We start from the raw sequence: 15,667 nt of genomic DNA on the forward strand, positions 1-15,667 counted from the left end.
GTTGTGTCGCTGTCCACATTCGCAAGGTCATCCCAGCCCAACGCAGCCTCGGAAGTAGAAGTGCGGCAGCTCCTTTGAAGCTGTGGAGGCAGTGCGCGACTGCTCCTGCGATGGCACCACACTGCCAGACATTCTAGACGCCATAAATTTGGAAAACCCGCTTTTTCTATGCATTTTTTTTTCCTGGAATCCTTCGTTAAATTGGGTTTGGCGGCAGAGTTCGTTTCGTTATTTCAAGTTCGTAAAAGCATTAAGCCTATGGGCAACTGCGGGGGGAATCCGAATTTGTTTGTTAAATCGGGAACTTTGTAAAATCGAGTTTCAACTGTATATGGAAAATCGAATACTAGATAATCGATTCACGAATCGAACTGCTGTGGAATCCCAATAATACGACTTTCAAAGGACCGCGCAAAAGTCTATGACCAGGATGTTGTATGATTGGGGTACGGGTGAATTCCGCCCTAGTATACGGTCTCGCACAAAGGTGGGCTAAGAACTCATTTAGATAACTATCTCGTGTAATTTGCAAACCCCTAACTGCAATCCCAAGTTTCTAAAAAAAATCCCGCGATCTTCACGAAGTGAATGGTGATGAATGGGGCGAAGCTCCAATGCTTATCGGTAAAACCTTGAAACATTCACCCACACATCATATAAAGACTCGACTTGTTGTTATAGGGGTGATACTTATATACACGATGTTTATTATTTACATGTCAATGCAATTACCCCGCGCCCGCTCCGATTCGAGGTTCCCTTGCCGCCGCTTGTGTGCCGCCTCTGCTTTGCAGGCTCTCACTTCAGGATCCACTTGTCAACGAGCCCACTTTGCTTCGGCTGCACGAGCCCTCGCCGCTGCCGCCGCCTCCGGATTGCTGCCGACGCTGGCGTCTTTCTTCCGCCTCGCGAGCTCTCACCGTGGGGTCTTGGTGGTGGGCCCGCATTGCAGTCACGTCGCGAGCTGTCCGCGCCGCTGCCTCAATTCACGCGCATCCCCTGTACACGAAGGCGCCGGCATCAAGGCGCCACAAACTGGCGCTCATTAGCATCATGATGCGCTACTTCGCTTCGCCATCAGAATGAGTGAAGGACACAAGGCGCGTTTGTAGTGCAGTGGAAAGAGCGCCACGTACCTCCCGTTGCGGCCAGAGAGTCGTGGGATCGAAACTGGGCGCTGCCGCGTCAATGGCACTTTAACTAGCGGACACGGCGACGGCGCGACACGGCACTTGCCCCGAGCAAGAGGAGCTTCGCCCCTAAAATAAATAACACTCATCATTTTTTAATATGTAACCGCCTTGCACATGCACGAGATAAGCTGGGAAGGTTGAGCCGCTAATGGAAGTGAAATAACAATCGCACCAGGCGGCGGTGAAAGAAGTGGAGGGACAGAAAGGAACGAAGCAACAACGGGGCTTTGAAAGACGCCGATCAGCGGGTGATGAGAGCTGGAAAGACACGAGGGCGGTGGGATGCGGAGGTTGAAAGGAGCCATGAAGAGAAAATGCAAGTTGGTTTTAGTCGAAAGATTTCGTGTTTTATAGTGCCCCCAGTGCTTGTCCGGATACAAACGGTGCTTTATTCACTGAGAAATTAAACAATTTAGGTTAACATTTTGATTTTCCCGCTCAATCGTGCGTTTTCGTGGTCCCAAATGACATCACAGGAACCGACCGCTCTGCAGCCTAGAGTACCTTCATTCACGCATCCGCCGTACAGGGCAGAGACACGTATACGCTGGCGCCGCCATGTTCGGTTGCTCGCTCGCCGCCGAAGCAAGTCATTGTGTCAAAACCGCGCTAAAATTATCGCCGCAATGCGGTTTACTGAAGAAGTTTGAATCATATTGTCTGTTTCGCTAGGTCTCGTGGGAAACGAAAAGAATAACGCGTTGAGCCCGTTGGCCCAATTGCGGCGGCACGGGACCGTTCAAAGGTTGTCTCCACCCTGTACAGCGGTGTTGGTTTGTTCCCGTGTTTCTTTACGTTACCCGAACCTAGATGGCGCCAACATACCGTGGCAAGCGTTTGGTTTGTTTTTGCCCGCATTTAAACTTGGCTTGTTTTTGTTCTGGGAGAAAATATTCGTTCCCTGAAACAGTGCTCGCTCGACAAATGGGGTCACGTAAGACACCGTTGCTTGCGTCAATCGGCCAGTGTCGTCTGAGACAACGCCAAGCCCCGTAGTGCTGTGCAGCTAAACCAAGCATGCTGTGCGCAGTACGAACAGCAGAACGCATCAGTACTTCTATGTTTACATGTGCTTTCGTAACGTCCACTGTTTGTCCCATCATTCTTATTGCTTTGTAAAGAATGTGCCCTAAATTTAAGCGCAAATCGCTCGTTCGTCTAGTTTATAAGCTCTACCTAATTTGCGTCTGCTTCTGCCAGCCTCCGCCAATCGCAGAGCTTAGCTCATGTGACATCATAGGTTCTGTTGCGGGAAATGAGCTGGTGGGTCGCATGGTCATTCCCTTTTTTTCCTAATTATGTAGCTTATTTGAGCGAAGTTTACGTTAAAAGTGGTGTCAGTATGATTCTAACGAGACAATCTTTTGAATGAACCAAACTTGTGTTTTCTCTTCATGGCTCCTTGAAACAGGGAGAGGCCAAAGGAAGAAACTTGCATCGAGCAGGCGAAGAGTTCAGCCACTGCTGTGCGGCACTGAGAAGAATGTCGGCTTGATGGAGGCTTCACAGTGGCGGTTCGCCGGCCACCTACACTTTGACGTCTCACGCTTGGCGCAGTGGCGCTCAACTGCCGCACCTTCTCGCCCGAGTCTGTCCAGCAAGGGGCCGCGGCAGACTGTTTACCTCTGCACATCATCATCACCAGCCTATCTACGCCCACTGCAGGGCAAAGGCCTTTCCCATTATTCTCCAATTACACCGGTCCTGTGCCAACTGTGACCAATTTATCCTCGCAAACTTCCTGATCTCATATGCCCATCTAACTTTCTGCCGCTCCGTGCCACGCTTGCCTTCTCTAGGGATCCACTCTGCTACCCTTAATGACCAGCGGTTATCTTGCCTTCGCATTACATGCCCTGCCCACGTCCATTTCTTCTTCTTAATCTCTACTAATATGTCCTTTTAATACGCGTTTGTTCCCTGACCCACTCCGCTCTCTTCTTGTCCCTTAATGTTACACCTATCATTTTCCGCTCCATTGCCCGCTGAGTCGTTCTCAATTTAAGTTGAACTGAAAATTAATATGCAGAAAACCAAAGTAATGATCAATAACCTCAGGACAGCACAGCAGTTTGAGATAGGTGGCGAGGCTGTGGAAGTGGTAAGCGAACTTATCAATTTAGGTCAAGTTGTGACCCCACATCCCAACCATGAGGCAGAGATGTATAGAAGGATAAGAATGGGGTGGGGTGCATACGGCAGACATTCTCAGATAATGAATAGCAGCCTACCATTGTCCCTGAAGAAGAAAGTGTATGACAGCTGCATCTTACCGGTACTCACCTACAGGGGGTTATATGAGCGCAAAGTGGCAACTTTCACCAGTATTGCATATACATGCTACAGACCACTGGTTCTTTGTACACGCCTTCATCATCTCCACACAGCGTTCATGCAGGGAAAAAGAATCGCTGAATGCTGTTTTTGAAGATTAGCACCGGCATTTGTAAAATGCATGGCACATGCGGTCGAGTGCGTAGAGATGCACGCTAAGCTAAGCAAGTGAAGCTACCATCTAACCAGGAACAGCTGCTAACCAGCAATGGCCAGTGGAATCAGCCGGGCGCTTTTCAAACCCTTCATGATGAAGAAGGCCTACCCAAAACTGTTCGTCAAACCATGTGCATCGCGTTCTTCCAAGGCATTTTTAATCCCCTTGGTGTGGTCAGTAAAACAGCTGATGCGAAGTAATCTGACGAAGGACAGATGTGAAATGGAAGGTTAGTCCAGCTGGACTCGGCACAGCCAGCAGCAGATTGGACACAATGAATGGGAACAGTCCTCCTGCTTGAGGCATTTCTCACCTTTCTCAGCGGACGAAATGGAAGCGATGCATGCGTGGGTATGACAAGAGCCGAAATTCACAGAACCTGGCTTCTTCCTTCGATAAAAAAAAACTGTGACGAGGGCAGACTCCACCTCCGGGTGCGCCACTTGGCGTGTTTGAAAGCGCTGCTCTTCAATCTCACTGGAGTCATGTTTTGTGGCGGCATCCTTGTTCTTGACAGCCGAGCATACCATCTGCTCAGACAGGCCGGTACTGCTGGCGATGGTGACCTATTTTTAGCCATGTTCGACAGCATTCATTATGCTTAGTAATTTATCAGACAGTTAAATCAGCTACCCTGTCGCTGGTTGCAAATAAAAAAAATGGCAACTGGCACTGGCTTGGCTTGGCTGTGTTAATGACTCATTCGACGCTGACAATTTTGCCAGACAGTAGTTTTCTCCCCCAAACAAACAAACAAACAAACAAACAAAAAAGCACATCAGGCGCCAGTACCGTGGAAGTGTGCTATTGACATTCAGTCATAACACTTTCAGCCTGAAATTTAGTCTGTTGTAGCCGGGTCTGTTTGAGTGCAGTGGATTCCACTTAAAATGCATGCGGCCTAAACAAAGCAACAGAAATTGTCTGTTGACACCAGAAGTCCGCTGTCGCCGGATCCACTGTAACGAGTGCAGGCGGTATTCAGGGTTTTTAACGCATTGCTTCTATGGGGAGTTTGCCGGGACCACGGTGTGCTGTAACGAGCGAGTTCCAGTGCACCGTGTGGCTTGCACTGGAATGTGTGAGCTCACCTTGAGGTTGAGCAGGCTGGCGGAGAAGGCGAGGGGCTCGATGCACTCCAGGTCGAGGAAGATCTCGCGGCAGCACTGGCAGCTGAGGCACCGCCCGTCCACCTCCACCTCCGTCTCGTACTCCACCTGCGCGACGGCAGGACGTTGTCCGCAGCCGAATGCCAAGAGCTCTGGGTGCCTGTTTGCAGTCTGTCACACGCAGTGCAACCTTGTAACCACAGCAGATACCGACTTGCGACGCTCGGTCGGCCTTCCTGTCTGTGCAGACTCTGTTACGCCATACGCTCGGATACAACAAGGTTAACACAAGTCCCGCTTTGCACTTCTACAGCACACTTTTCAAGTGCAGACAACCTCTCGTTTGATATGTGTGCAGTGTTTGTGTTTCTTCTTTACAGCAGTGATCGAATGGAAACAACATGAAGCAATTAAAGACAACTGTGAATCAGGACAAGTGGAACTTTTTGCATCCACTTGAAGTACGTGTCAGTGTGATGTCCTGGCAGTCAAGATTTCAAATTTATCAGGGTCATTGTGCAGCAGATAAGCTGCTTATATATACTATGTGAAAGTTACCATCATTGAAACAAAAAAATGCATGCACAATACATGCATGTACATACATATCCAAATGCATGTGCAATATAGTAGATGGCCAAGTCGAGATCTTTACTTGCAAGAAGTGCAAGGAAAGTGCAAGTGCAGGCTGAGTGCAAGTGAGAGTAACAACAGCATGAAGGAGGTGCCATACAACAGGAGGCAGCAAACGTTTTTTAAAAAGACTTATGCGACATGCATTATAGTGTAAAACAAGGGTGAAACCGCTGAAAAACCCTCGTCATCCTGAAGGCTTGTTGGCCGTACGTACCAACCTGTTCAACTTGTAACCGAATCCTGAGAAATAACCAGCATACTTTTATGGTTTGGTTTGTTTTTAACAGTTGAAAAGTCCAAACTCTTGTTATAACAGACTTTATCCATGATTCCATAGACCTTGTTGTAACAGTACTTGGACCGTTCAAATCATCGTCACTATTATTGTCTGTGGTTACAAGGTTGCACAGTATTACTGTATCGCTGGAGACGAAAACAGTGCTTGGCACTCTTGAGCGGCACATTCCAATTACGTGACAAACAAAATGCCCATTCACCAGCTGAACTGCTCCACGACCTGATCTGGTTTATGGCATTCACATAGTACTAGCACACACGTACGTGCGCATGCGTACACCCTCCGTGAAGCTGTGCCAGCTAGGCTCTCACCTTGACGAACACCCTCCGGGTGCCGACGTCCGAGTTCCTGAGCAGCACCGTTTGCTTCCTCTGCACAGGCGGGAGGAGGACAGGGTCAGCAGTGCCCACAGGTCACGCACGTTCGAGGGACTGCACCGGGGGCTCAGCACGCAGGGCACACACAGTGCGTCTTTGTGCTTAGCCCCGAGAGCAGTCCTTGAAACGACGCTCTTGCTTTCGAGATCTGGTCGGCTAGCTGCCAGAGCGGTTGCCGCAAGGCACCCTACACACACCCATTTCCACCCCACACGGAGCCAGAGGAGGAGGAGCAGGCCCTCACCCGTCCTCCGGCGGGGATGTCCTCGATGTGGAAGCCCCGGATCTTGCTGGACGCCTGCTGGGGCACCACGGGCGACGAGTCACACGTGAAGTGCGCTGCTGGGCAACAACAACAGCACCACCCCTGAGTGCACCACACACAACACAGAGTACCACACACACACCACTGCCCTGCTGCTGCCACTGCTGCCACCAGGACAGCCAGCAGCAGCAGCCATCTTGTCCAACTGCTTGTGCAGTCGCTGCACCCTGGGAGGGGGTGGCTACAAGTGGGCCCCCACAGGTAGACGGGAATGACACAGCAGAAGCGATGCTGCCATCACTGGGACGGCGCAAAATCCAGGATGATCACACGAGCTCCAATACGTTACAATGCAGGCACCGTGAATGCCTCGTCATACGGTGAAGGAGGAGGGTACCTACAGGTGAGGGCCCCTATGGCGGGAACTCGCTTCCACCCTACAACAAATGACGACACCCATCCTCACTGCTGGGAACCTCGCTGAGTTCCACCACATTCTTTTGCACAAATGATTGAAGCTCGCACTCACTCTCGCACCTTCTTGTAATATCAAGGGGTAAGTTGACATTGCACATGAAAAAATGTGCAAACATGGACTTACCTCACACCGCAACAGTGCTGAATAACGTGGCTAACCAATAAGTGTTGAAACCAGAGTGCATTTTTTCCTCTTGCCTCTCATAAAGCATGCTCAGTGACCTCAAAGTAAAGAGTGTGTCAAGTGTTTCCACACTTCTTCTGGCATAAGGAGCCACGATAAAGACCAGCCACAGGCAAACTCAGCTAAATCGAGCCAGTTTACATTGAATTACTCCTTATACTGAACAATTTGTGAACACAGCAAAGCTACTGCAACAATATGTACTGAAAAGTACAGTTGCATCTAGGAGTGTGCAAAAAGTCATTTTTCCTTTCAAAGTCAATATGAAGTCAAGAATGCTTTTGTTCAAATAGAATGAATACTTTTTAAATCGGAGCAAATATTTAGTAATTTCCAATGAGAAAAAATGAAGGCAGCTCACAATAACGCGCAAGATTGGAAGGTAGCGAAGCTGTACGCAACCTTCACAACGACCATCTGCAGCCTACTCAGGCCTCCCCCACTGAGCTCCACCCACTCCTGTTGCGTCCGCTGCAGTTTGCCCCCAAATTCCATCCCCCCGATGGTTGAAGACCACGATTGCAGCTTCCTCCTCTTCGCTGCTGCAACGACCCGAGCTACATCAAGTGCTGCTCCAAGTGTGAGCTTCCTTCATTTTGCTGGAAGGGATAATCACTGGACATCACCTTGGAGGGACGTACGCTGTGACGTGTCTTTCTCATTCCAGGCAAGTGTTGCCACGATTACAGCGAACACTGAAGAATCTTTTTCGTTGCCACGATTACGGGAAATGTTGGAGTTTTCTTTTTTTTTTTTTCTTTTTTGGCTAGTCTTGGCCAATTTCCCTAATGGCACATTCCCACTGGCGATTTGCCTCGTCACGCGATGGCGCGCGTTGCGCAATGAGGCCTTGAGGCGGTGTTCGCACTTGCGATGAGCGATGATGCGACTGCGTTCAGCACAGCTGCTTCCCGACTTGTACGACCTCGTTGGTGCGTCAACCATTCGCAGTTAAAGAAAATGATGTTACGCAACAAAAGCAGGTAGAAATCAAACTAAAACACATGCTACTAACCTGGAGCAATGCCGAAAGCATTTGCGGGTTGCGGGAGGAGCAGAAAATAACGAACTCAAGAAGGCTCCTTTCAACATATTATTGCACGAAGAAATGCACACGCTTGCTTTCACGCCACAACACCCGCATCACGGCCCACAAATGACGCTTCTTTTCACAGGCGCAAAGTTCTGACGCCTCCGAACTCTACGCGTGTTTACAGCCGCCGATAGAACGAAGAGGCTGCAAGTCAACCTACTATCTCGCTGTCCACCTAGCTCTATACGATGATTACTTGCTTTTACAATCAATACACGCTTCTCCACACTGATGAGTTCCACGCTATTCGTTGATTAGTGCGCACGTACGCTGAAGCCACTGACCAAAGAACCGATGCACACGGGAAGTTGCTTGCCGGCCCGACCCAGCGGGAGCAGCCTGGCCGAGCAAGCCAGCGGCGGTGGCAGCGGCGGCGGCTCATCCTCGCCCGCCCGCCCGCAGCGTTTGCATACCGGATGTAAAGAAACGTTTCGTTTCCGGCTACGTCAGCCTACTCTGCGGCCATGATTGGCTTACCAGTTTTGCGGGGCCATCGCGCGACGAGGGAATTCGGACCGAGAGCGATCTGCTCCGCCGTCGCAAAGCGACGAAAATCGATGGCCGGCTCGTCGCTTTGCGACGTCGCTTTTCGTCGCGGGACGAGGCGAATCGCCAGTGGGAATGTGCCTTAAGTCGGTATGCCTGGCTTTGCAAGCATGTGCTGGGGACACTGCGCGGTCAGCACGAGCCACACACAGACGACTGCTCGGCATTTTCTTGGTTTTTTTAACTGCCGGGCAGTTACCGCGAAGAATGCGCTCAACCATACACTAACGATTTGCTCCGCAGCTCCGCTGTTGAAACTGAAATCTGCCATTTGTCAAGCATGGTTCGGCCCGTAGAAAAGTGCGATGCTCGTTTAAGGGCACTAGCAAAATTTTTCGGTGGCCAAAAACCTTCGCTGCTTACAGCTCTATTGACGGCATTAAATTTTCCATGGGCGGCAACTTTCACCTAACGTGCTGACCTCAACACAAGTGCTTCAGTGTGGGTATTCTGAAGGGCGGTAGGATGAACACAGTAGTACCCTGTGCAATTAGGGCACGCTGACGAGCGACATGACTAGCACAGTACTAGTACCATGGAGAATAAATGCAGATGGCCCGAGCTGCCACGCCACATTCTGGGAAGGAAAGTGATGGTCGCTCACTGGTGGCGTGGTACTTGGGGTCGTCCTGCTGGTCCACCAGTCCCAGGCTGAGCACGATGCGGGTGATGGGGGCCAGCTCCTCGCTCACGATGGTCACGCCCAGCTGGTAGAACTCGTGCAGCAGCACGGGCGGCCGGTGCTCCAGCAGCAGCGACACACCGGGACGCCGCGGGTGCACCCTGCGTCAGCGCCACCACAACACCTTGGCTGCTGGCGGCCACCCGGGTGCACACACAGCGGGCGCTCCGCTTTCACTCCACCTCTGCCACACACGACAGCTGCTTTGCAATTCACGGGCCTGCCAATGCACAGTGCAGCCCGTTCGCAGGGTTTCACCCAATGAGCCTTAGTGCCATTCGTACACTCGCAATAAAATTTGTGCCTGCTTTTGATGAAAAATTTCAAAAGGTCTGCATACACGCTTTGGATAAAGCTTGCCCAAAATGTGCCAAGTGCTATGCAAATAGGCTGGCACAAGCTGAGCTGACCCGAAATAAGCAGAAAATAAAGCGCAGCTGCTCTGTCTCATGCCAGTGCATGGCACAGCAGAGAAAACTGCCCTGGTCGCCTCCGCTTCACTGCACAGCACCACACCGCCAGTGCAGCCAGCAACCCTGCTGCCCCTTCTGCAGCTTCCCACGTTCCCTTGGGCACCACACTCCCTCCCCCTGGCGACAGAGTTGGGCACGATACCAGCTACTTTAGCTCCCCTGCACCACACAAGGACGGGCGCAGTCCTAACAAAGGACGACGCCAGCAATGCAGGCTGAGAGGGGAGACGCGGGTTGCGCCAGGGCTGTCCCGCACCCACATCCTGCAGGATGACCTGGACTCCCACTATCCGGGGACCGTCACGTGCAAACACCCCATGTCACACCAGGTGTAGTGCAACGAGTGACCCCACTCAGTTAGTCTGGCACTGAAGATGAGCATCCCACGAGTGCCACTGCACTGGAGCCAGCAAACAAGCGCACCATGTGCTTCCGCATTAGCGGCACCAAGAAACCATGTCCACTGCTCCCTGGAAAGCAGAATACAGCTGCCCCACGCAAACGCAGAATCCTGTCTCGACGATCAAGCAGAGAGACACCTTCCTGCCCCGCTGCTTCTCTGTGCTCTACAGGATTCCCTATGCCCACAAAGCTGTCCTCACAGTGCAGACCGCCTATAACGAAATCCGCACCACGACCAACACATGTGCAAATCCAACCGCATCGCAACCTACTTCTCAAGTTATTCTTTGTTCATCACCACTCAACCGAACACTACTTAAAAACAGAGGCACAGTCTTCATTTCGTCTTTTGTTCCCACATCAAATCCTGCTGCATGGTCTTACAAACTGCAATCTCAGATTTTTTGTTTTCAAAGATGTGCATTTAGAAGAGTGGATGCCGCAGGGAGGGAAAAACCCAGGCTATATATGTGTCGGGTAGATAACGCGATAAGAAAGCAAGCTGTTTTATTTTATTAGTATTTTTCTTTCCATTGGTGCCTTGCGTTTGCGATGCCAAATGGGGTTGCTTACCAGCACGACATACAAGTAGTGGAAATCTCGGGCGTCACAGCTCGCTACCTCCAGATTAGGGCTGGGCACCAGTTAAAAATTTTAACCTGATTAATTGGCAGGCTTTAATCGGTTAATTACTCGATTGTTGGTCGTGTTAATTTAAGAATAAAAACGATAACGAAGAAATCTTAGGTAATAATCTTAACATACCATATTTACTTGCGTGATGAACCCACTTTTCCCCCACAAAATTAGGCATGAATTTGGGGGGAGAGTTCATTATGCGAAAAAAAGATTTTCTAAAGGTTGAAATTCCACACAACATAGTTGCTAAAAGAAGCGCATCAGAGCCTTACGAGTTTCGTAAAAACACCTGGGTGATTATGTAATGGAATTTCTTTTTTATTCTGAACATGCCAGTGGCCCCCTACTCGCCATGAAGCTGCCCTCACTGAAGTCGCTTGCGGCTTCACATTTGTTGTCGGCCCACAGCACACCGTCTTCCCTGCCGTCAAAGCACTCCAAAACTTATTTTCCCACACTGGGAAACTTCCCTTCTTTGGGCCCACGAGACACGTGGCGACCCCTGTTCACCGCCCGAAAACCTCTCATTTTCGCTCGCAGCGTACACGCAGTGGGTCAACACTGAAGTGCCGCCCAGCTGCGCAGTTTCCACGCACATCAACGCATGCTCCACCACTTTCAGTTCATTACTGGCCCATCGTACAGCGCATTCCAGGAGCACAAAAAAATTTAAAAAGTCGGCACGCAGCTGAACAACAAAACCACGGAGCGTAATCGCAGATTCACAGAAAAGCAGCAGCAGAGGAGAGCGGAGCAACGAGCAGGAAAGAAAGCGGAGTACGTTCTGTGTTTAGTTCGCACGGCGCAACGTTTTCGTGGCTCCAGGTTTGCTTTGTGTTCAGCAGGTGGCGCTCCGCAAGTGTGCAATTTTTTAATTGTGAGCCACGGCACTCGCCCTCACGTCTCTGGCTACTGTTAGGATATCTTTTTGTTGGAATGCGTTTTTGGCGTTTGTGCGCATAGTGTAGCGTGATATAAAGTTACTGCAACTGTCTACGGCATCAGTAACCATGCCGAGATAAAAGCATTCCCACTGCATTTTCTATACAAAGTGACAAAAAAGTATATTCTCAAGAAGAAAAGTGGGGGAAGGGTTCATTACGCGAATAAATACGGTGTAATAGCAAAAGTAATATCCATATTCTCCTCAGCCCGTTCCCACATGAGGTGAGCAGGCTATCATCACCACGGCGCTGATGCGGGCAGGACGCCTACCAGACTAGCAGTTCGGGTGAGTGTGTACTGAGGGACGAAAACATGCAGAAGGTGCACAGGAAGTGGGCACTCTCAGTGCTTGCTTTTTGTTTCGGACACTTATCACCGTATCAGCACCATTCCACAACCAGGAACACTGGCACTCGCCGCTTTTGCAGGATGCACTGATTAACCACGGTCTACTTGCGCCAAAGCCCAATGGCAAAACAGTGCGAGTGCCCGCTTGCTATTTGTTCTACCATGCATGCTCGTATCAACAGTAGCCATTTTCCCGTCTCTCTCGAATGTCAGCCTGCAGTTTCAATCCCCATCACCTCTGAGCATTCTTGACTTTGGGTTTTAATTCACCCAAGGTACATCCAAGGGGGTCTGAGGCACATCGTAGCAGAGGGCTCCGCATCAATTTTGACCACCCTGGTATCTTTAGCAGGCGGCAAAGGCCGGGCGTGCCCCGCATCTCAAAAGCAGCCGCCGTGGCCGGTTGTGGGGCTCAGCAGCCAAACACTTGGATCGTTTTCTGTTCTGCTGAATGCGGGTTTTTTCAACACAAATATTACCCTCGACACGCTCGCGTTGTGCACAATTTCTGCACTGCACTCTGTTTCATATTGCCCACATGACTTCGGCTGATAAACCGGTTAAAAAAAGTAATCATGACTGAAGCATTAATCGGTTAATTGGAAAGTTAATGGATCAATCACCCATTCCCACTCCAGATGTTCGAAAAAGGAAAGGGCCGTTGCTTTTATGCGCAAGCAACGTTCTTATCGAAACAACTCGTAATGAACGGGGGCTTGCAGTCTTCCGAGGTGCATCAAGCAAAGGCAGTCGTGGTCATCCCGTGAGTAGAAACTGAACACGCAAACTAAAGGGTGCCTATTTTTTTCTTTTGTGTGTCGAAGTTAGAGGAGAGAAGGGAGAGGGCCGATTCCTTTTTCTTTCTTTCTTTCTCAAGACCCTAAAAAGCTGCACCTGCTGCGCCAGTCAATCAGCAGACCCGCCAGAAAACCGCACTATAAGCGGTATTGTGCTTTGGCTGACCGCGTTTAAAGCAGTATGCTCACGCCGTGACTTCTATGGGAGGCCTTCCGGTGGCCAGGACAAGCCTCAGTATATCCAGTCCCACACAATAAGTGGTTAGGTTGTATGTCGGCCAAACACACGACCACTCCGCACCACCACTACTCCAGCTTTACCAGCAGTATGCAAGTGGTGGAAATAGTTTGTGGGGGAAGTGACTCGGTCAGCAGGCACTACTTGTGGTACTACTACTGCCGCTAGAGCTGGATCACTTGGAGACGGTCTCGCCTGGTCTCTGCCATTCTTTCTGCACTACGCTTTCTGCGCTCCAGCCGAAACACTGCGTCCCTATGCTTCCGCTGTCCCAAGGACGCCTGTGTCTTCTTACTGGGAAGGGACCCTGCAACACTTTTTGAACAGTGCAAGTAAACCTGCGCAACGTTTAGATTACACTGCCAGGAATACCTGAGCCAAATATTACACGTGCACGTGAAGCGGTGAGCGCGCAAATCGATGTGAAAGACGCGGAAAAACAAACCGCTCTCTCTTCAGTTGTCCTCATTATGCATGGCCCGAGGGACGTCACATAGGCCATGGCTGCCCGATCGGCTGTCACTGGTCAACTTCGCGGGTAGATTCTCCCATTTCCGTCGTCGTCATCGCTGTGTATGAACCTCTTCTATGCCTGATCCTGTAGGCACAGTTTTGCCGTTTCTTTTGTGTTTTGAGTGCGCGCGGAGTTTGAGTGATGAGCTCAATACTTCCCTTTCAACGGGACCACTCGACTGCAAACGTTTATTGCTTCAAAAACATCCTACCAGCCCGAGCGCGCACTTGCGAGCAAGTACCCATGCCTGCTCTTTTGTGGCACCAGACCGGAAATAGGCCTCTCCGCGTTGCGGAGAAAAGGAGAAAACTACCCGGCATGTGATATACCGAAGGCCGCCGAAGAGAACGCCGCGAGCCACCCCCCTCTCCGGGAGAGAGTGCGCAGCTTTCGTCGCGTTGCCCGCGGTCGAGTTGAGAGGGAACGATTATGCGCGATTTCTCATCGCGCGTAGTTTCGTTAATTGTGAACGGATTTTCATAATTCTTGCGGGAGGAGATTTCTGGGACAATAGACTTTATCCCAAAATACATTACTAGTAGTCGATGGCAAGTGTTGCAGGGTCCCTTTACTGGGGCTGGCTGTGGGCCCACCGCAGAGGGCCCCTGCCGGGCCAGCGGGTTCGTCGTGTGCCCAACCTAGGGACAAGGGGCGAAGGCGAGGCCCACACACAGCGCCCACCTGGTGGAGGCCAGCTGCGGCAGGTGGTGAAAGGCCACCTCGTCGGCGCCAAAGGGCTTGCGCGGGATGGGCTCCCAGGCCAGGCCCTGCAGGCGGCCGCCACCGCTGCCGCTGCCGCCGGGGGAGGGGCTCCAGTCCCAGTTCCAGGCCAAGGTCAGGCCGGGGGACGACGAGCCCAGCCGAAGGTGCACCGAGCTCACCTGCACACGAAGGCGCTCATTTTGCCCGATCATCCTTACAGTGGTGAGCACACGCATCCATGATGCAACCAGTGCGGGGATACCCAGTGGGTCGTGCAACACGCCCGCCACGACAGCGGGCCTGGTGACTTCACAACTGCACCATCCACTCTGACAGCCTGCCTGCACATCAGCTCAATGCATTCCATCCTGGCCTAAGTGGGTGGAAGTCACCTTTGAGGTCCTGCATTCCCAACTATGCTACAATGAGAGGCCCTTCACGAGAGCCTTACAGTCTCCACATGCTGGTGCTAGGATAGCAAAAATATTCAGCTCGCCCAAAACCCGTCCAACTGAAACCAGACCAGGGCCGAAGGAAAGAAAGCGCATAAGCAGCCCACTCATTTCATCTACATACTTGCACCCGAACAAATCTGCTAAGCTGCCTGTGCGTCGTATCTCTACTTCGATACTGCCGAGTGTGCGCTCTACAAGGCGCACAAATGAGTGCCGGCGTCTCCGATTCGTGTCACACCAGGCGCACTTTCTTTATGAAGCAAGCACTCGGTCTGTTCCTTTCCCACAACGTCAGCTTTGAGCTGGGGATCAGGTGCGTGGGTGGCTGCAGACCTCACGCTGGGTAGGCCAGGCACACACACGTCCTGGTACTCTGACGGGCAGTGTTGCGCTACCCTCGACACCAGCCCCTCTCAGCAGCACTCACAGTGGTCAAGAGCTGCAGGGGAAACACGACTGCGAGCGAGCAGCGCACAGGTGTTCCCCAGAGCAGCCTGTACGACCCGTGAACACTGCAGCCCACTGGAAGGCACACGACAAGCGTCCAGACAACTGGAGATCTCCCCTATACCAGGGACCACTGAAAAGTCCCTCCGGCCAGCTGTTTGCAGACACTCTTGGCTGTCTGCAAGTTGCTGGCCATGCATGGCCAGTGCAAGGCTGCTGACGCCCTCTCCCCACTGCCATTCCACCGCGACAAAGATGGGAGAGAAGTGCCGTGCCCGCTGCTTGCAGTGTGCAAGGGGCAGTGACCTTTGGGGGCAACCCGTGGGGAACATGCCTGGCCGACGTGTATGCTTTCT

The 15,667-nt window shown here is 51.4% G+C and overlaps 1 protein-coding gene across 2 annotated transcripts in view; it reads right to left on the reverse strand.

The window, feature by feature from the left end:
* The window catches only part of Gry (trafficking protein particle complex subunit 11 gry), an 84,104-nt gene that overhangs the window by 14,215 nt on the left and 54,222 nt on the right, over positions 1–15,667 (reverse strand). The window contains exons 20-24 of one of the 2 annotated variants that reach the window (XM_077695297.1): positions 14,389–14,588; positions 9,274–9,452; positions 6,349–6,446; positions 6,039–6,098; positions 4,776–4,901 (exon numbers count right to left, since the gene is read on the reverse strand). In XM_077695297.1, coding sequence (XP_077551423.1) covers positions 4,776–4,901; positions 6,039–6,098; positions 6,349–6,446; positions 9,274–9,452; positions 14,389–14,588 — 663 coding nt within the window. The remainder of the gene's footprint in view (positions 1–4,775; positions 4,902–6,038; positions 6,099–6,348; positions 6,447–9,273; positions 9,453–14,388; positions 14,589–15,667) is intronic. The other variant, XM_077695298.1, reaches the window with a different exon arrangement.

Source organism: Haemaphysalis longicornis, unplaced genomic scaffold (genome assembly GCF_048455015.1).
Source record: "Haemaphysalis longicornis isolate Haplotype H1 unplaced genomic scaffold, Haemaphysalis longicornis Haplotype H1 scaffold_14, whole genome shotgun sequence".
In the NCBI taxonomy this organism is placed as follows: domain Eukaryota; kingdom Metazoa; phylum Arthropoda; class Arachnida; order Ixodida; family Ixodidae; genus Haemaphysalis; species Haemaphysalis longicornis.